Source organism: Bombus huntii, chromosome 7 (genome assembly GCF_024542735.1).
Source record: "Bombus huntii isolate Logan2020A chromosome 7, iyBomHunt1.1, whole genome shotgun sequence".
In the NCBI taxonomy this organism is placed as follows: domain Eukaryota; kingdom Metazoa; phylum Arthropoda; class Insecta; order Hymenoptera; family Apidae; genus Bombus; species Bombus huntii.
Window position 1 is genome coordinate 13,198,304 of NC_066244.1, and position 21,047 is coordinate 13,219,350.

The following is a 21,047-nucleotide window of genomic DNA, read 5'->3' on the forward strand; positions in this document are numbered from 1 at the left end:
CAAGGTGGGGTTGTCGGGAAGGGGGATGAGAACGCAGTTTTAATCCGCAGGCGAGAACTACGTGTCCCGAGCAGCGTTGTAACGCTGTTTTCTATGGCGTCGTCTAGAAATCGATCACGGAATCAAGCTTGCAAAAGAAAAAAAAAAAAAAAAGATAGCTCACGGGATGATCTACTCTCTTTCTCTTGTATCTTTTTCACACTTTTCCCGAAGAAGAAATCGCGAAAGTGCCCGCGTGAATCGATGTGATCAATGTTACGTGGAACTTGGAACTTTCATCAACGAAATGGCACGCTCTCTTCCTCTTTTTCTCGATCGATCATAGCAAAATCTTTTCCCTTTGGCCTTCTTTTTTCTTTATTCCGTTTCATATCGAAGAAAATCAACGGAAATGAAAATGGAAACGAACAGAAAGAAAAAAGAGAGACGATAACCGGTTCTAAGTATTATTTCGATCGCGAGAAATCTCTTCTTTCTTTTTTTCCACACATTGATTTTTACATTATTTGAATTATTAATCGCGATTTATAAGTACGAAACGAAAAGGACATATTATGTATCTTTATCTATTTTGCTACTGCAAAGTTCCCGAAAAGTGAGCCCGACCGACCTCGTGTGCTAACTGCATCGCAGTCGAGACATTTATCGCTCTGCCATTGGCTCTCATTATTCATCTCTTAGCCAGTTAATTCTTTTTTTCTTTCGTGTGTTCATTATGTGAACGATAATCACGGTTGTTGGGGCAGGACGTCAACTGTACGCAGGCACGACTAGATTTAAAAAGCGTTAGAGATCGAACCTCTCTACATTTCGATCGTTATTCACCCGTACTATCATCCAGCTGCTTAATTAAACAAATAATTTAATTTTCTGGATAAGGAATTTCAAGTAAAATTTGTTATCTCGATCGTTCACTAAAGAATAAGCCTTCCGCTTATACGACTTTAGCTATTCTGTCTCTATGTTTCTTGTATCTTCGCTTCGTGCTGGCTTCAGCCTACGTATTGTTTCAAAGACCATTTGAAAGAAAGTTGAAGCACGTGGCAAGTGGTCTTGAGCGGCCAATTAATTTTGAGCGAACAATAGGAAGAATGTAGTGTGTTCTAAAAAAGAAGATCCAAAACTTTAAAACTTTTCATGCTATGTATATGCGTTAAAGTTTTTAAGATATTTAGTTTTTTATTGTCACATTTAATATTTTTATTATGTCAGCTATGTAATAAATTTTCAGATGAACAGAAAAGCAGAAAAATATAATTTCAATGAAGTTCGATACATCGATACATTAATTCTAACTTCAGAAAAAGGACAGGAGCGGAAATAAAAACTCTAAAATTTTCTTGATAATTCTACCGTTAAATGGACACAGATCACAGTTTATTCATTTTATTCGCTTTTCTAATTTGCTTAAATCCTTCTTAATTCCAAATATTCTTCCGGCTTGGATGCGTCAATGCACCGAGTTTATTTTTGAATTGACTAAAAAAGTTGTTTTTCCAATACAAAGAGATAACAGCTGGATGTAGAAGCACGTACCGAGAGTAAAACACGTTCGAACTCCAATCCAAGTTTCTACGAAGCGAAAGAGATCGCGCCGTAAATTCGAGATCATAGTACGAGCTTGCTCGAGACTTGGTCTGATCACCGAGGGTCCCGTTCTACTGAAGGGGACAGACGGCGGCCGCCTCGAGTCGGATAACGACGCGGCTGTGACACGATTATTTAAAATGCAACAATTATAATATCTTACGACATTACATAAAATAAACAGCAGATGAAAACTAAAATAAAACAGAGAGAACAAAAAACGTCAAAGGTAAAGAAACAAATATTACAAAAAATCGAGAAAACAGGAGATAAAAATTGGAATAAGACGAAACCATGTGTATAATATGTACTAGTAAACGAAAATGACCAAAAAAAAAAAAAAATAAATTAAAAAACGAAGAAGATCCAACACATCCGTTACCAACACATTAATTGACGTAATAATTACCGTACACGAACTGTCATGCCATTAAAATCAGATTTATAATAAATATAAGTAATATATATATACACATATATATATATATATATTATATGTATGTATATTGTATACTTCTCTATAGCCAAACGTTCCGAATCGAACAACATAACAATTAAACGAAAAGAATGTTTGTTGTAAACAGAGAATAATAATAATATATATTTTGGTTACACGTAGTGGACGTACGTAACAACGTATATATTTATATATATAAACACAGACGGTATATATATATAATATATACATATAGATGTATTATATGTATTACAGACCAGCCATGCTAAGGGCAACACTGAGTAAAGTCCAACTAAACGAGGGTAAATCAAATGTAACAATAATAAGCTGCAAAGAGCCACAACAATGAGAAACAATGCGAGCATTAGAGCTTAGCTGCGCCGCTCACTATGCCAGCCAGCCAGCTCGTGTTCAACACTTGTCACCCTTTCCTTTCTCTCTACCCAATAAATCCAAAAATTATTATATATTCAAATTGCTAGTGTACACAGAAAAAATGAATTACCCGAGTACAAATTGGGAGATAAAAAAACTAAAAAGAAATACGTCAAAAATAGTAGTACATTCAATAACGATAGTACACTCTGTAAAAAGTATCTGTAAACTACGATACTACTATAGTTTTTATTCTCTATTCTACTTTTTTTATTTCTTTTTCTTTTTCCTTTTTTAATTTTGTGTTTCCACATTTTTGGATTATTTCACACAATTTTTTCGGGCAACGAGGAGAGTTGGCTGAGCATAGCGAGGGCCAGCTACGCCCATAGGTTTAAGTCGGGACTGACCACTGTTTAAGAAGAAGTGTTGCAGTAGAAGGGAGGCGATAGGCTTGACTAGAGATTAACATAAGTGGGTTCTTGCTGAGGCGAGGAGGCATTGGAGGCAGTGTTGGTGTTTGGAGGGGCAGACGCTGCCCCTACTGTCCCTCCACCGCCTCCAGCCCCGACCCCTGCCCCCGCGCTACTTCCCACACCGTGATGGATTATGCTCGCGTGGATGCCCATCCCCGCTCCATGCTCCACTGGGCTGCCAAAACCAACCACCAGCCATTAAAGGGGCGCTCGTCGTCGCATCGACGTTATCACTTTAATCCCACCTTAATCCCACACCGTATCGTCGTCACCCACACGCATCGGCCCGAGTCCGTCGACACGCGAGAAACCTGTCTGCGCGAGCGGACTCGCGGCTTACTCGCTCTTTTTTCTTTTTCTTTTTCTGTTCTTTTCTCTTTTTTTTTCTTTTTTTCCGTTCTTTTAACCCTGTTTTTCCTCGCGATTTACACGCTTTTCCGTTTTACACGCTTGTACGATTAATTATCAAACTATTGGACCGCGAATAACACGATGGATGATCGGACGATTGTTTCCTGTTCGAGGTACCAGAATTCTTGTAACTTTTTGATGTACTTTGGTATTTGTTTATTGGCGAATTTGGTAAATTTAAAGCGATAAATTACTGATAAATTCGTATAAAGTTGGATTACTTTGGCGCCTCGAGGGATAATCATCCGTAAAGAATGGAATATTCGTCTGACGCGAAACGAGGCGAACGTGTCAGCGATTCTGGTCTATCTGATCAGAAAATATGTCTCCCAAGTTGGTCCATGCTTATGAAGCTTCCACTAGGCCGCCACTGTGTCGAAGATGCTATCGACGATGTACTCTATAGGTATGTGTGTTAAAAATATTTTGTGGTTTGATAGCTACAGTGGAGACGAACAATACCATGATCGAATGGAATGTCCGAGAGCCAAGTGCTGTTTGACAAAACTACAATTTTTATTTCATTTCTATACGTCTGTTATAATATGAAGATGATACAGGAAAAACATGACAAGCCCAATTTGCTTGATTCTATATTTCTTTACCAAGTTTTATACAAAACCAACGATATAACTGATGTTATAGCCAGACTGGATTTTTTTGCATCTATAGGAAATTTGGAGGTGGAAAAATGCGTAGAAAGCACATGGTATACAGAATCGTATAAAATATCTAAACTATAGTATCCGTTACGATATCTGGTAGAGAAAATCTTTCTGTTTCTTTAATTATACTCGTAAAAAATGTGAATTTACAGTCTAGTTATAACTATCCATGTGTTTAAAATATACGCAAGAAGTACAAACTAAAAATTACATTTACACAAAAGGTTACTCTTACAAAACCAGGAAAATATCTCACGTATCATGTTTTCCCTTTTGATGTTTATATAATTTTTGATTGAACACGATTTGATCAGCATGGGGAAAAATTGCAACTGCAATCGTAAAAAACAGTGGTTGGGATTCGTCATCGCCCCTTTAATGAGGTCCATGAGATTCACAAACCCAGCCGGCAGTTGGGGCGTTTGGGCGCACTGTGCGATTACGTACAGTGAGAACGGAAGTTATAGTGGCGCTAAAACGGGTGGCTCGTGATGCCGCAATAAACTACAGTGTGGTATCTAGTAGAGATATTTACAAGCAAAGTACAAGTGGACGACGTCGATTTTCGAATCGATCCAGCAGCGTGCGAGAAAAACATTTCTTTCTTTTTCTCTTTTTTTTTTTTTTTTTTTTCATGTTTATACGCCTTTTCAATCTCTTCGATTCTTCTCTATATTCTATCATCATTATAAATTTCTCTTTCTTTTTGGAAGACACATTTTCTGACGGTCGCTTTTAGTTCGTTCTCTTTTTCTCTTTGCATTCTTTCCTTTTATCTCACCGAGAAAATGACGGACAAGCTAGATTTTCATCGCGAGGACTCGAATACTTATTTTTCATCTGATTCGTACCTCAAGTGATCAGAGTCGCATCACTTTCGTTTTCTTTTTTGAAATTTTATATTCGCGGCGAAACTTGGACTTTTTTTATTCTGATTATTTTCATCTTTTCTTTTTTCAAGTTCCACGATAACATGTGGATGACGGAACGGAGTAGAAGACGATAACAGTAAGAAGTGGTGATAATCGAGAGATACTAGTTTTCGTGCCCGGGTTGCAAGTCTCGAACGGCGAACGTGATGGCCCGCGATTTGTCAACTTGTATTTTACATCTTTTCCCGGCTACTCCGTGCTACTCCTGCACGAGTATCTTCTATCTTCGAACCTCAACGTCTCGTCTAATTTCTCCAATTATTAATTTATACGAATTAATTTGATGCCTTTTAAAATAAATCTCAATTTACAGAATATACGAGCAAAAAGTAATTGAAAATTTCATATAAAATGTCATTGGAATTGGAATTTTCATAGAACTTCATATACCAAACATCTTCGGATTAAAGATATTTCAATTTAAAATACTCGCTTGAAATAGATATTACAAATTCAAAGGTACTGAATTCATTTACATATCTAATCGTTCTTAAATAAGATTCATTTTACGCCGTTGTAGAAATGTCATACAACGGTATCACGAATATTTAAATAATTTTCGAAAACGACTTGAAAGAAGATGTATCGGAAATTTCTCAAAACATTCCACGGAAGATACTCGTGCACGGTAGCCAAGTATTTCGTCGTATCGTTCACCATCATTCACCGCATAGAAAGAAAAGTAACTTCCTCTAGTGTTCACACTACTATGAAACCGAGATGTGAGACTTCTAGTTCCTTCTCAACACTTCTCAAGATCGAATACGTATGTACACACGACCGGAACAGCGTGCGCAGCTTGTCGACATGACGTTATATAAATTCTCCTCTCAAGAAGCAACGAGTTCAAAACCCTCTACACGATGCACACGTACCTGCACGGCTTGCACCACTGGCTTTGCTGGTCTAATCCGTACCTGGCGCGACACTTCTTCATGTTGTTACCTAGAAAATGCGAAACGTGCACCGATTAGCTGACTGTACAGCATCTTCGGCTGTGAACAAGGGCTGGGGTGGCGTTTATTCCTTATTTTTCTTTTCTTTCTTGTTTTCTTTTCTTTTCTATGTCACGTATAACATACATATATATATATATATATATATATATATATATATATATATATACATATAAATATATATATATATATAAAGAGAGAGAGAGAGAGAGATAGAGAGAGATGGATCATCGAATTTCCCTCGTTTTATCGAACGGATGACGGTAATTGACAGAACGATCGTCTACAATCGTTTTGCGAATTAATTCTAAGACAATTTTCAAGAGCAAAGAGTTTGCTTGATTGGAAAAAATTGAAAAATTAGCAACTGTCATTCTCGTAATTCTACGAATATTGTACGTAATATTCTCTTTGCAAAGTGCGAAATGGCTCGTTACCGATGCAACGATGTAAACTTGTTGAGAATACGGAACGAATTCAACGTTTGTCAACTAGTCATGCGTGCAACAGAACGGTCGCGACCAATTGAGCTTTACTCGTTCGAAGTTTCGTGATTTTCTGCAGAATCGAGAGAAAGTCGAGGTTACTTAGAATCGGAAGGTGATTTGAAATTGCGAGTTCAAGCTCAAATGGTCCAGAAATTTGACAATATACCAGTGAGGCAGGACCTTCCCGGAAGACATTAATATTTTTTGATATTATTGCTGATTTATGCATACTGCTATTCATAAGTCACCAGACACTTGATAGGCTGATTAATAAATTACTAGAATGAGAGGTGAATTCTGAATGGACTGAGAATCACAGTGACGTAGTTCGTTACCATTTCTCGTAACACAGTATTTTGTATTTATGGTTATAAAATGTTGAACGCACTGTTTGAAATTCTGAAGACGTGTCTCGGTATTGGAAATTCTAATGAAATATTTTAATTCTTTGCTGATTATGAAATTAAGCGGACGATGTTTTTGAAATAATTCAAATTCTTCAGACTCTGTCTTGCGTCATTATGATTCTCAGTCTATCGATTATTAGTCGTTTACAATAAAAGATCTACTATGTTTCTAAGATCTTAAGAATAGACAAATCTCCGGTGACTCATATGCGTTGATTCTCGATCTACACGAGAAATCTTGAATTACTTCAACTTCGAACATTGTAGTCTTCGAAGAAGGACTCTGCGAATCGATAAAAAAAAATTGAAAAAAAAATAAAAAAGAGATATTTTGTCAAGCTGAGTAAAAATAGCATGCAGCGTAAAAACGTTAAAAACGGCGTAAAAAACACGATCAAAGATCATATCTACTCAATTAATGTCGTGATATCTGTATTAAAACGCAAGCTCTAGACAATAAATATTAAAGATGAATGTAAAAAACGAAGTTTAAGAAAAAAATTAGAAAATACATGAAAAAAAAGATAAAGAAAAAACGTTCGAGCGCTTGAACGTCGTGAACGAAACAACTCGTATGTAAGGGTCGAGAATAATTGAGTGATTGCTTAGAGGTGACCATAGAAAGAATCAAAACGAAGAAAAAAAAGGCGGGCAATGGGTCAACGAAGTACAATCTTAATACAAAAAAAAAAAAAAGAAAAAAGAGATTAAAATTAGAGAAAAAATTAACAGGGGTCGACAGGCAATGTTGAAACGATCAAAGGTGATGGCGAGCGAAAAAAATGAAGAAGGGGTAAAGGTGTGAATCGAAACTAGCGTATCAAAGAAGAAAAAGTAACGGAGAAGGGAAGGAAGAAGAAGAAGAAGAAGAAAAGTGAGAACTGTGGAAGAAAAAGAAGAAGAAAAAGAAGATATACAGGAAAAAGACAAGAGCGCAAGAAAGAGGGTAGAGGCGGAAGAAAAGGAAGGAGAAAGAAGTGGAAGAAAAATAAAAAAAAGAAAAGAAAGAAAAAAGATAGGTGAACACAGAGAGACTGAGTGAAAATTAAAAACGCTTAGGATTGTCTGATTGCGGAGTATAGGTCCCTGTAAAAATGCAAGATGGCCAGCGTCCCCAAAGTTGTATACGTAATTAATAATTAATAAATGCTGTGTCATGTGCGTGTACGTGTGTACTGAATGCGCTCGTGTCCCATTTACTTTTTCGTTCCCGTTATATACTTGACAGAGCAATATATATAATGGAAATCTGTCGAACACCATGTTGGCACGCACGTGCGCATGCGTACGTGCACGCCCGCTCGCGCGAGTGTTGATCATTCATTACTATATATTCTTTTTTTTTTTCTATTTTTCTCGAACATTATATATTTTCTCTTATTATTCTCTTTCTTTTTGCATCTTTTTTTTTCTAATTCTCTTCCATCTATTTTTGTATGTATATATAATTTTTTTTCTCTATATGTTTCGTTCGTTATTTAAGACAAAAAGGAACTAAAAAATATATTACGAAAGACCATATACAATAATAGATATAAGTTACATATACATATATATGTATATATGAAGGTATATATGCGTGTGCATGTATATAATATAGTAATAATTATAATTAATATATAATCGTATATATATATACATATATGTAGAATATGTATTATATATAATATATATATATATCGACCCAAAACCCCAAGACGGGGGGAAAACATGCAACATAATGTAGTGTAGCAATAAGAATGTATATAATAATTATATAATAGTATAATGTAATAATGAGGGGGTGGGGGGCTGTTGAAAAAGGGGAGGGGGAATATATTTCAATAAATTTCTGTAGCTGTGTTGGTAGTATGTAGTAAGTAGTAAGTAATAGTAGTAATAGTAGTAAGTAGTAGTAGTTGTAGTTGTTGTTGCTGTTCGTGGGGCGGGGGGAGCTTGTAAGAATGTGTGGAGTGAGGCATGTGGGTACCTCCAGGATCACTGTTTGTGTCTTGTTTGCGCTTCCTCTTCTTAGTTCGGTTGGTATTTGCGCGGGAAGACCAGTCAGGGTACAGCTGCATGTGCAACTGTCTCTCCCGTCGCGCCAACTCATAATACTTGGCCTGTTCCTCTCGCCCTAGCGCGTGCCACTACCGAGAGAGAACCAAACACTATTTGTAATTGTGCATGAACCGTGGGCTAAACAATTATTTTTAATCAAGAAGAAAAAAAAGAGAGATTCACTAATGCTACTACCGCCACCCTAATTTGCATCTTTCGTTTGTATTTTTTTTCCTTTTTTGTTTAAACTGTTCGCTTATATGTCTTTTGCATCATTTCTTTTAGTGAAATAATAAAAAATCTCGTTTATCTCGTTCGTATGCGCTTTGTATATAGTATATTACGTATGCTCGTTCGACGCATCGTCGCCATTATTTTGCTCGAGCATAGATTCAGTAACACTGGGGTCCCTACTTTCCGTTTAAAGTGCTAGAAGAACAGCCTAGATTCTCCCCTCCCCCTCGCTTGTATCGCTACTCATCGTATCGTTACTTTTAGCGTGAAGAACTTTGACGATACAGGGTGTCTGATAGAGAGAATCGCCGATACGGCGAATACGGTGGATTTGTTCGCGAGTACACGCGGGTCCAGCGAAACTGAGGATTCTTGGCTGGTCTATACACTGAAAAAGTGCCACTATATATATAATCACACGTTACACTACACGAGCATAACTACTCAAAGCAATAAACACACGAAACAATTCTTATCTTAAAAAGAAATTGTAATTTCCTTTCCGCTTTCAAAGCGAAACCATTCCTCCTTTAGAACTAGACATTTCAAGCTCACTTCTTTCCCTTTTTCCAGTGTATTCATATCCTCCTCCACTCAACGTCCTTCAGAGGAGTCGATAGAAAGGATATTACGATCACAAAACGTGTTCACTTACCGTTCACGATCGTAGAAAAAAAAAAAAATTTCAAATCGTTCGAAAGAATAGTAGAGAGATAAATAGTTGAAAGGACGTCGAGGATCAGCATAGAGTTCTCGCTGGACCAAAAATTCACTCTTATCGCAACACGTCTCGATGGGCCAATAAGGAAAACACTGCGGTCCCGTTCGAAATGATCGTGAAGAGAAAATCGATCGAGAATCGGATTCCTCCCCGGGGCTCTACCAGACATCCCATACCTAAGGCTCCTCGCATCATCATCGTACGTCATCGCTCTCGTTCGAATTAATCACAGTCGATCTATGTTCGTTCGTTCAACGACATTTCTTCCATCTATATTTTTTTCCATTTTTTTTCTCACATTCTTTTTTTCTTTTGTCTCTCCGTGAACGGATACCGCTTTAGGGAGTTTGGCCAGATACACAAAAAAAAAAGAATCTGCGTTAATGATCGGTCGCATGCCGCGAGACTCCGTTCTTTCCCTGTTTGCTGCGCCGCCGCGCATACAATTGATTCGGCCGCATATGAATCCGCCAAGAAAAATTCCGCCCCCCAACAGACAATCCAATGTGAACCCAATAATATGCAATATATAATCGAGTCGAAAAAAAAGAACGGATAACACGTGTACGTAGGCGCGTGCACGCGGATTCCGGCGCGCGGATTCACGCGAGCGCGTGCACGCGTATACGTGGCGCCGTGTGTTTGTTCGACAGGGCTCCGCTCGGTATTCCATTTGAACACAATGAGAAAAACAAAAAAGTCCGCACGAGTCGAAGAGTGAAAAATGTTAAGACGGAATATAAAAAATAAAAATGAATGAACGAAAAATCGGAGAATTGAAAAAAAAGTAAAAAAAAAACTATATATATATATGTATATAACAAAGAGAACAAACAAGAGGAACATAAACGAAACAAATACAAAAAAAAAATGGACACTTAAAGAACAAGAACGATAGACCGGAAAAAATTCGAAAAATAATGTAGAATATATGTTCGTTAGAATAAAAAAATATTAAAAAAAAAAAAGAAGATAATAACCAGAATGAAACTTTGCACAAGAGACTTTGATCGTTTCAATGTCAACCAGTAATAGATAATCTATATGAATTATTATTATTATTATATCATTATCATTATTATTATTATTATTATTATATTATGATTATTATTATTATTATAATGAATTATTAAGGGCCTGCTGTTCTAGCACTGGAAAGTGGTACCTCCGGTGGGATCTGCGGACCGTTCTTTCTTCCTCTTCTTCTTCTTGCTGCCGTATCCGTAGTTATCCCTGGCACTCCAGCCGGGGTATCGTTGCTGATGGAGATGGCGCTCCTGCCTGGCCGCCTCATAATACCGCGCCTGCTCCTCCCGGCTTAGCGAGTGCCACTGCGTGTCATACCCCCAAAATTCAGATTCACAGATTCACAGTCTCACAGTATCTATCCGTGCACCGTGTGTCCCTTTTATTTTTTTTTTTTTTCATTATTCACGTCCCTTTTTTTCCACGTGTATATTTTTTACGATAAGTTTTTTTTTAAAGGAAATTTATTATCGTATTACTGTATTTTTCTTTTGTTATTATTACTCTTTAGCGACTCGTTTTTACCCTCACAGAGTGGATACACACACCAAGAGAGAAGTGTACATATTTACTTCTTTCTTTATTCGTTATGGTGCCGACCCAATTTCTGTTTGGAACCCATCCCCTAAGAAACTACCCCCTCTTTACATCGACGAGACACTTCCTTAGATCCCACCTACGATGCTCTTTTTCTCTATTCTATATTCTAATCTAGCTATCTAGTCGTACTGAGATTACTAGCAGATACGGTTAGTGCTTTGATACTTTTTTTTTTTTATCAATCTCGCGGATCCAACGAAAGAGTTAACAAAACGCATGCAACTTTTTATTTTCTTTCCTTTTTTTTTTTGTTTGTGCTTTTCGATCGTCCTTCGAGACACCTTCTGTGGTTTCGGGTGCTCTGTGGATTCTGATCGTCTCGTGCTCCATCAAGTCAAGATTTTACTTCCAGATCAATATTACCGATTTCGTTGCTCCAATTTACACGTAAACTTCAATCCTCTCTCGATAATACTCAACGTGATTTTTTCATTTTTATGGCACTTAGTTTCTATCGAATTCTCACAAAAGCTTTGCGACATTTGTCCTCTATTAAATCCTTTTAATCTATAATCTATGGATAACAATCGTTTGGAAGAAATATGGAAGAAAATCTTGACTTTGATGCGCTTCTGCTTTACATCAGGGCTCGTTCGAATACATTTCTGAATGTTTTCCATTGCTACTAACGATACAGGAAGATGTTTCAGCAACTAACTATTCTGAAAGTTTTCTTACATGTAGATCGTTTTTTCGTAGTCTTGAAATGAAAAAAAGAAGAAGGAAACTTGTATGCAAAATATTTCATCATAGTTAACAGCAATTTAAATAGAACTTACACAAAATGTGACGTAATTCGTGGTATAATCAAGTTTCCGTAATGTAAAATAAATCAAAATGATCGAATAGCTTTTTGTCACGCTGTCAATTGGAAGTACGTGCTCATGTATGATACTTTGAGTAACCTGAGTAATTAATGATACTCTTTTGTGTCAAATATTTCCTCTGACAGATTAAATATTGTTACACTCTCGAAATTTATTACACAGGCAATATAATCCACAAATTAATCCACAAATAATGCATCGTTTGAAATCTTTATACGAAAGAGTCAATTATCAGTTTCGACTGATTACGTTTTAATATTTAAAAAGCTAAATAGGCAGAATATCGCAAAGTGATCTATCAACAAATTACTGCTAATAGTATTCCAATTATAATTATCGCGTTATTATTACTATATTTAACAGCATTAGTAACTGTATCATTTATCGCTTATCGCTTTCCACTGTCAGTTTCCTACAAGACAGAGCTTCGCACTTCGAAAAGCTATTTTTCCATTTCAACTTATTTTACCCTCGTGTCACGAATCATGGTCCATCCTATACAGGAACAACCGTGATTCTAACTAGAACTGAAAGAAAAGGAATATCAAACAGACATAGATTTCATAAAAATTTCTTAGTGAACTCAAAAATCGTACAAACCCTGATGCAACAGTTTCTTCAATACTATACAAACACTTATCAACGAAAGTATAGTTCCATACTACTCACTCGTCTTCCCAATATTTGGTTGATCGCGGCGCTCTCTTTTAAGGTACACTCCGCCACGACCTTCGCCCTCATCTCCTTCATGTACAGCATGAACGCGTTCAAAGGCTTTTTTATATGGGGTTTCTTTTTATCTGTCAAACATCATCGACGGGTATGAGAGGTGGCCTCTACAGTGTGAAAATCAACGGTAAACTGATCACAGAAGCCCAGATCCGTTAAACGAGCCCTTACCTTGATTATTCTGTTGCCCTGTGTCCTGTGCTTTCGCGTTATCCGCCGGTAACGACGTGGAATTCTTCTGTTCTACCGTAGACCTATCAACAGAATACCAAAAAATTACGTTACTATCGATTTGTATCGACACGATTCCCGAGCAAACTAAATTTCTTATCCTGTTATTCATTTAACGCTTATTCATACACGCAATTTTAGCTTTTTACGGGAAATAGCCATCGTTGTGTCACGTTTATAGTACTATAGATATACGAATCTATTAAAATTCATAAATTAAAATTTCAAATTCGTAAACTTATTCAAATTTATGCAATTTCTTTTCTTTTATTTTCTGAACCGTTCATCTTGAATTTTTATTTATCTTATTACGCTAACGGGGGGTTGAACGAGGAAATGTTAGAAATTTCCATCGTTCCAAGATCATTATCATCGTTCAAAATCCCTTTCCATCCAGTAAACAAACTAAATTCCTCGTTTCTCTCTGCCCCATTTGGATATCAATCTACAAGCAATTTGTATTTCATCAAACATCCCCATCGTTACCGTTTGAAGTAAGGCTGCTTCGAGTCGCGGTTCAGGGGTTGTTGGTCAGGTTTCGTGCAGGATAGGGGAAAGGTCGGCGTGGAGTTCTGGGAATTGCACAGTTGCTCCGTGAGATTCGTCGTAGGCCCATCAAAATACGGCTGGGCGGGCAAGGTCAACGGGTTCCTGGGGAAGTTCTGCGGCAGTGGCCAGTTCATCTGTTGCCACATACGATGTCTGGCCTCGACCATTGCCAGCAGCTGCATGAAGTTGTGCTGGGCACCGTATGGAGGCGGTGTCACGCTCCTTGGCAGGCTCATGTTCGACATCTGCATCAGGCTGCTCATGTAGAGTGCCGTAAGGATTTTGTGATCGGCCGTGGGTAAGCCCGCCTCGCCAGCCTTCATCGCGTCCTGGAGTATCGTCATGTTTTCCTCGATCGTTTTGCTTGGATCAGGATTGTTACACTTCTCCTCGTCGATCCTGTTGATCGATGCCTCGCTGCTACCTTCCTCGATCGTCACGTTGGTCGCTGGCCCGCTCTCAGTGTTGTCGTCCTTCTTTATCACCAGGTTCAATGGCTCCAGACACTCGGGCTCCATCGCACTCGTGGGTCCCCGTTTATACCCACCGGCACGCTCGAAACTGATCCATCGAACCGCGATACACCGCGTGTGACAACCTCTACTCTGTTTTATTCTCCTTTTTCTATTTCCCCCCGTTTTACGTTCTAGTCTTTCGTTTTTCGTGTTATTCTATTCTAATCTATTTAGTCGCGTGCCAAGTATCCCGTACACGTGAACGTTCATCACGCAGTGATCGACACTGCGGTTCGAACAACGTCTTATCATCCTTCCGCTGGCCGATTCGTCAGTGTTGCAAGCATCGTCGTAGGAGCACGTTGCCTCGCGTATCCTAACAGGATCGAGAAACTCGAGAACATCGGTATTCACGCAGCCCCTCGTTGCTTTACACTCCACCACGCTCCTAGTCTTCGCGTCTTCGTGTTCTATCATCGTATCGCACGTCGGCGAATAATTTCGACGGAACAGTCCTTGTTGTAAACAGCACACATACACGCACAACATTTACCCCCAAAACGTCTACACCGACATGAACGGCGCCTGGTTCGAGACGACGACACCGGTAGTGACCGCGTCAACCCGGAAGCAGTCGAACAAGCACTGTTCACGCCACGTCTTACTCATCGTCGTCTGCGCGTCGCGTATCGTCCATCTGAATCGCTCCATATCGTCGTGCGGATGGCATTCAAACATTCATGAGCGTCGAATCGCAGGGTAAAATGTCTCCAGGGGCGGCATCTCGTGCACGGGCCCTCCGCCGTCGGTATATATCCTCGTCTCTCTTGCTCTTTGGTCCTCTCGGTTCTCACCAGCTCCGAAAAAGAAGAGGCAGAGAAGAGAATAAAACCTCCTCTCGACGATTCTTTTCGTTTCTCTCTGTCCAAAAAGACCTTACTCCCTGGACACGATATTTTCCTTCCTTCGGCTTGCCTCCTCCTTTCGAACACACGCGCGCGGTTATATCGTCTCTCCCTTTTACTGGCACGACTTTATATTCCACACGGAACGAGCACACGGCAGTGTTACAAAAATATGATAGAAGAAAAATAAGAAGAGAATCTGTCTCGTCTTTCTATATGTTTGGTATGCTGTTGGTTGGTACTACCGTCTGTTTCCGCGTCGTGCCTCTTTTCCACCACCCTGTGTTATCCCGCATCCAGCGAAAATGCGTCGTTCCTGGCGTCGGTGGAATCACCGAGCGGTGTTACGACGATTGATTATCCGCGAGTGCGGAAGGGGCGGCGGGGTGGAGGGCTGCACCGTGGGGCCATCATCGCGATTCATGGCTCCGCAGCAACGACACCCTACCATCCGCCGATGTATAATTCGCGCGTGGGGGGTGAAGATTGCATTCTCTCCGCTTTCCCTGCGTGATGCCTTTTTTTGGCGGGCTGCGTGGCGCTACCATCGGCACCCTCACACCCCCGCCGCGACTCTCTCTGCCTGGGACCACCACCACCACCACCACCACCACCACCACCACCACCACACGGAACGATATATGCCACCTGCACAGGGACAGTTTCTCTTTAGTCTCCACGGATCAGCTGCTTTTATTATATATCTTCGTTATCGATCTGTCTCTTTCTTTCTTTATATATGTATATATATATATTCCCTTTTTTATTCGAAAAGAAAATGCAAGCGCCAAGAGGAAACCTTCGACATCTGCTCTTGCGATCCTGACACGTGAGTCTGATCGATCCGTGACCTCGTCTCACTCCCGCGTAGATATTCCAACGTGAAGCATCCAGTTTAAACGGAGCCCGAGAGCACGTGTATTACAGTGTATTTCTTTCGCAGGTCTCTTCCTTCCGGATCACGATCATCTACAGACGTTAGAAATTTAGTGCTATCAAATGAACGGTTGATTTTCAATCACGTGACACGTGGCTGGATCGAAGGTCAAAATGGAAGACAAGAGAGCACGCGAGGTTCACGAGGCGGCTCGTAAAAGTCCGTCGCGGCGTCCCGACGCTTCGGCGGCACGCGACGCTCCCCTCTTCAACAACGGCCCTCGTCGTCCAGCAGCAGCTGCCAGCTGATCACACGGCGTGTCTCGTGTACGGTCTTGTACACGCGTGCCTCGAATGTAGGAAGCGCGACCATGCGGCTTTGTATACGATGCTCGGGCCAGGCGATCGGCCGGGTACTAATGCAAATTAGAAATCTGTTTAAGAGGGTAATGATCAATACATAACCGGCGGCGGCGGCGGCGGCGGCGGCGGTGCTGGCGGCGCCAGCAGGCGCAGACGCTGTGCGAAGAGAGTCATTCAATAAGTGTTATACGTCGCTCGACGGTAAAGGGGGAACGACTGTACGAGGGGTTGAACACCCCGTGACGTGCTACCCCCTATGGTCGTCAGTGAAACTATCCGTCAACCCGTGATACACTGCCAGTCGACGCTTCTTTATCAACGGACGGGCCGAACTAAGCGTTTTCCTTTATCGATGGCAGGATATCAAATCGTACCTGATAAAGAGCAACCATATATGTATATATCCACGTTTTTCAGTTTATGTCCAGATAGACATCTATCTGACGTAAATCGGTCAAGTGTCTTCCTTTATCGATAAAAGGATATAAAGTAATATCCGATGGAAAGGAACCATCGATTATATCCACGTTTGTAAGTTTACGTGCAGGTTGATTTATCCGGTGCGTATCGGTGAAAGTGTCTTTCTTTATCGATAAAAGGGTATGATATGGTTGATGATAAAAGGGAAACGTTATATATTTACGTTTTTACGTTTATGTTCGAATATAGTGTTTCTCTTCGTCTATTTACGAAGAGTCTTCTTTATTGATAAAAGGATATGAAATAGTAGCTGATAAAAGGTAACCATCGTGTATTTATGTTTCTTCATTGACGTTCGTTTGTAGCGTACCTTTTGTTTTTATCCACCGATGAAACGTTTTTCTTTATCAATGGAGGGAGATTAAATAGTTAGCAACCGATGAAGGGAAACCACATCACATATTTACGTTGATTCGATTATCGATTAAGCGTTTTCCTCTACCAATATTTTACGTCTGTTTTACGTTCATGTTCATTTTCGTTATCTATCACCATCGATGACAAGAACAATGAAAGATCCTTGTAGGTAAATGTTTCGTTCGAGGATTCGTTTTATCATCGTACACAGAGGATATCGTCCAGAGATATTGGTTTTTGGTTCAGTGGAACGAAAAAGAGAGATAGTCCCCTGGTTTAGTTTCACCCTTCTGGCGTATCCATCGTGCATCCAGTAAATTATCGACTGGCCTCGGTAATGCTTCCCCCGACTGCGATATTTACCAGCGAATGCGATCAAAGCATCAGGCTTGTAGAAAGCCGTGTTATACCTTTGACAAGCTGCTCTTTGCAATATATCGATGTATCTACGCTTCTTCTCGTTTTTTCCCTCGAAACTTTCTCTCGTAAATTTCATACCAACTCCGATCGTTCCAAACAACCGAATGGTTACTCCACTCGAATTACGATACTTGATACGTTACAAGTATACTCTGATTTGTTTTCAATTATTGAAATTATTAGGATGGAAGATTACGCACGATACGAAAAAGGTTTAAAAAACGTGCGAAGTACGGTGCTTTCTATAATACTTGGTAGGTAAAACGATTTTCTACCGAGGTTCTATCTTTTCCTTTTCTTTCCTTTTTTTCATTGTACTCTCAAAACTATGAAATTGCATAAATATTCGCAGTTTAATTGTCAGTATCGATTAGAACTACTCCAAGGTTTAATCCGATGGAATATCTTTCCGATCAGTAGACGGTAACGGCGAACTGTTTGACTGTGTCAATTGTAGGGAAGGATCGATATTTATGTTCTGCTATACGTTATGAATGGGGAAAAGGAATAGGGAAAAGGTTATTGAAGGAGATAATATCGTTTGATTCGGTGGAATGGACGTAGGTGTCGCTGAAATATCGATAGGAACGAACCTGTGATTGTGATCCAGGGTGGAATGATCCGTTTTCGGCGCCGAGGATACCAGTGCGTGGGACGCCAACGCGTGTGCGTGCGGACTAAGTCCAGGGTGCGGGGGCATCAGACCCGTCGGCGAAAACCGGTAGAGATCACTGAAAAAAGTTGCAGAAAATTTCGTTATTTTTGCCACGCTGGAGAATTATCGAATGATTATTACGATGTCGCAGTAATAATTAGACTACGAATGCTCATGCGAATTTACACTCCCACGAGCACAACTAATTGAACTTTTCTGAACTTAACGAAACTTAAATTTTCGAATATTTTATTCATTCTTTGGATATCTTGTACAGTTTTCTATGTGTATATTCTCGATATTTTTGTATCAGGTTGTCGCAAAAGTTCCTTTCGTTTCATAAGGAAATAATAGATGCGTGACATTTTTTGTTTCATATTACTTTATTGAATCATGTATGATCCAATAGAATCATAAAACGGAAGGAACTTTCGAACCTTGAAACTTTTCCATTTTGTTCCACTGGATCATACATAATTCAATAAAATAATACGAAACAAAAAATATTCCACATCCATTAATTGCTTAAAAAACGAAAGAAGCTTTTGGAACAGCCCAATATCTTTAAAGCTTTACATAAATGCGTAAACATTCGTAGTACCAATGATTTTAGAAATGACGTTCGGTCGATGGTTTCAGTGTTTTTCACCTCTTTAGGGATATTAGATAATTTGTCCTTAATTCTAGAGTTATTACAGAAGATATAAAAACAATCGAACGATTTCTATTCTTAATAGATTCATCCCTGATGAGGTAAAAAATGTAAGAAAGTTACGAGTGTTATTGTTAATTGAACGTGTCAACACCGTTTAAGGAATAATAATAATTTTAACAATATAAGATTCTTCGAAATAAACAGATATTACAAATATTATTAAATAATTCGTAATTAATCACGCAGATGGTTGGTGCAGATAACTGAATTTGCAATATCGAAAGTTTATTGCAGGATGCAAGTTGAAACGTTCATCGATCAAATTATTTGTGTAGACGTAGAGAGACGCGGAGTGAAGTAATGTGTAACAGAAATTAGAGTGTTTGTATGAACTTGAGAAATCCGATTTCGATCACCTACTAACCTTGGTAAACTAGAACTTGTGATGGGCAAACTCGTGGGATATGGACTTCGGAAACCAGTGCTTGCCGGGGAAATAGGGTACATGCTCGGTGTGTGCCTGAAACGAAATCGTTGCTTGTCAAACAAAAGCATTAGTCTGAAAGTAATTGTCTTCGTACAGTACAGTCTCTGTTGTTAGAGCGGTTTTCATGATTTCTCAAGCGTTTCCTTCTCGATTACCATGTAATTTTATTTAGAAAGGAGAACGGTTAACGAATGAATTTCACGAAACTGAATATACAGAAAGCGTTGGCAAAATAACTGTAACGCTTATTCTTCAGAAAAGCAGCAGATCAAAAAGTTGACTTTTTTAGACGACAGAATACATGGGATTTTTTTTTAATTCTGTTACCAAAATAGTATTTAAGTTTCAATCTTTTTAATCAAATTTCCTTGGCGCATGTGTCTTCGTTATTTTTATTGAAGTGTTCCGACACGATGCTAATCTTCCATCTCTGAATCTCCAATCTCTGAAGTAAAAATTCATTCTATTACGATTCTATTTCAATTATCACAAAAATCATTGTGGAAGATATTTAATCTTGTAAATTTTGCTTCACAGAATTATGCTTTGAATTTTCCATTAGAATTTCTCCTTCACTTTGCAATAATCCCTCTAAAAGAAAGCAATCTTGGAAATTCGATTTCCTTATAAATTTTAACGAAATTAAAATCTTCACCTTTAAATTCAAAATTCCCGCCATCGTATTTCGTTTCTTCTTCAATTTACAATCTCTTGAAAAAAGGCTGACAAATCCTTCAAACTACAATTTACAAAATTGAACACGACTTTTACTCCTTCAAACTGAAATTTCCTCCATTTCTTCATTTCTTCTTTCCACGATAATACTCCCCAAAAAGACACGAATCTCCCAAACTTCAATTTACACGATCAAACCTAAATTCCTAGCCCTTTAAACAAAAATTCCACCGCAATTGCCTCTCCACTCGACCAGAAATCCTTGTGGAAGCTGTTCGCGGCGTGCTACTTCCTCGAACGCGACGAATGGCTCGAGATCGCCGGGGAAAAGCGTGGTTCCGCCCTCCTAATTGAGAAGAACGAGCCTAATCACCCGTGGAAAATCTCAATTTAGGACGATTCGAGCAGAAAGCAAATAACAAGGAGGGAGGCAGCCTCTAGAAGAGGGTTGGTTCATGCGGTCAGCGTTATAGGTGGATCGGCGACGATGGCGACTACGTCGTTCACCAGCGATCTAATAGACCGGAACTGAGAGGATGACCAAGGAAACGGAGCCGTGATTCGGCCGGAAAAACGAGAACTGAATCGAGAAATTTGTTGGCCTATTCTTCTCGAAATTCTGATTTTTCTTGCCCCCAACGCTTTGATTCTTAACTTCTTCTCTTCAGATACGGTAGAATTATTTGAGTCAGTAAGATACCTGGATCAAGTCAGGTAATTCAATGTGCTGTAGTTGGCCAAATTTGGCTATGAACGATTTTCGAGCGATTTGCGTTTGAAGATCGCGGACATATTTTTGGTTTTCTCATCTTAATGTTGTTGTCTGACTAAGCAGAAAAATATGACATAATTGAAAACGAAAACAAGATGTAAGTATTTCAAAGATAGCTGCTAAGTTGATACAGTTTCGCGGAAACGAAATATAATTATTAAGTATAATTATTAAAGCAAGAGATATTTTAACATCTTCGATATTTGAATATTACGACGAGCGATGTTTAAAAAAAT

General features: G+C 39.1%; 1 protein-coding gene across 5 annotated transcripts in view; it reads right to left on the bottom strand.

The window, feature by feature from the left end:
- LOC126867287 (protein pangolin, isoforms A/H/I/S) overlaps window positions 1-21,047 on the bottom strand; it is a 283,374-nt gene that overhangs the window by 7,205 nt on the left and 255,122 nt on the right. For 2 of the 5 annotated variants that reach the window (XM_050621586.1, XM_050621582.1), the window contains 6 exons: window positions 19,302-19,397; window positions 18,161-18,298; window positions 13,103-13,185; window positions 12,872-13,002; window positions 10,915-11,080; window positions 5,779-5,848 (listed from right to left, as the gene is read on the bottom strand). In XM_050621586.1, the coding sequence (XP_050477543.1) occupies window positions 5,779-5,848; window positions 10,915-11,080; window positions 12,872-13,002; window positions 13,103-13,185; window positions 18,161-18,298; window positions 19,302-19,397 (684 nt within the window). Of the gene's footprint in view, window positions 1-2,829; window positions 3,071-5,778; window positions 5,849-8,723; window positions 8,884-10,914; window positions 11,081-12,871; window positions 13,003-13,102; window positions 13,186-18,160; window positions 18,299-19,301; window positions 19,398-21,047 lie in introns of all 5 variants that reach the window. The other 3 variants (XM_050621584.1, XM_050621585.1, XM_050621583.1) reach the window with 3 other exon arrangements.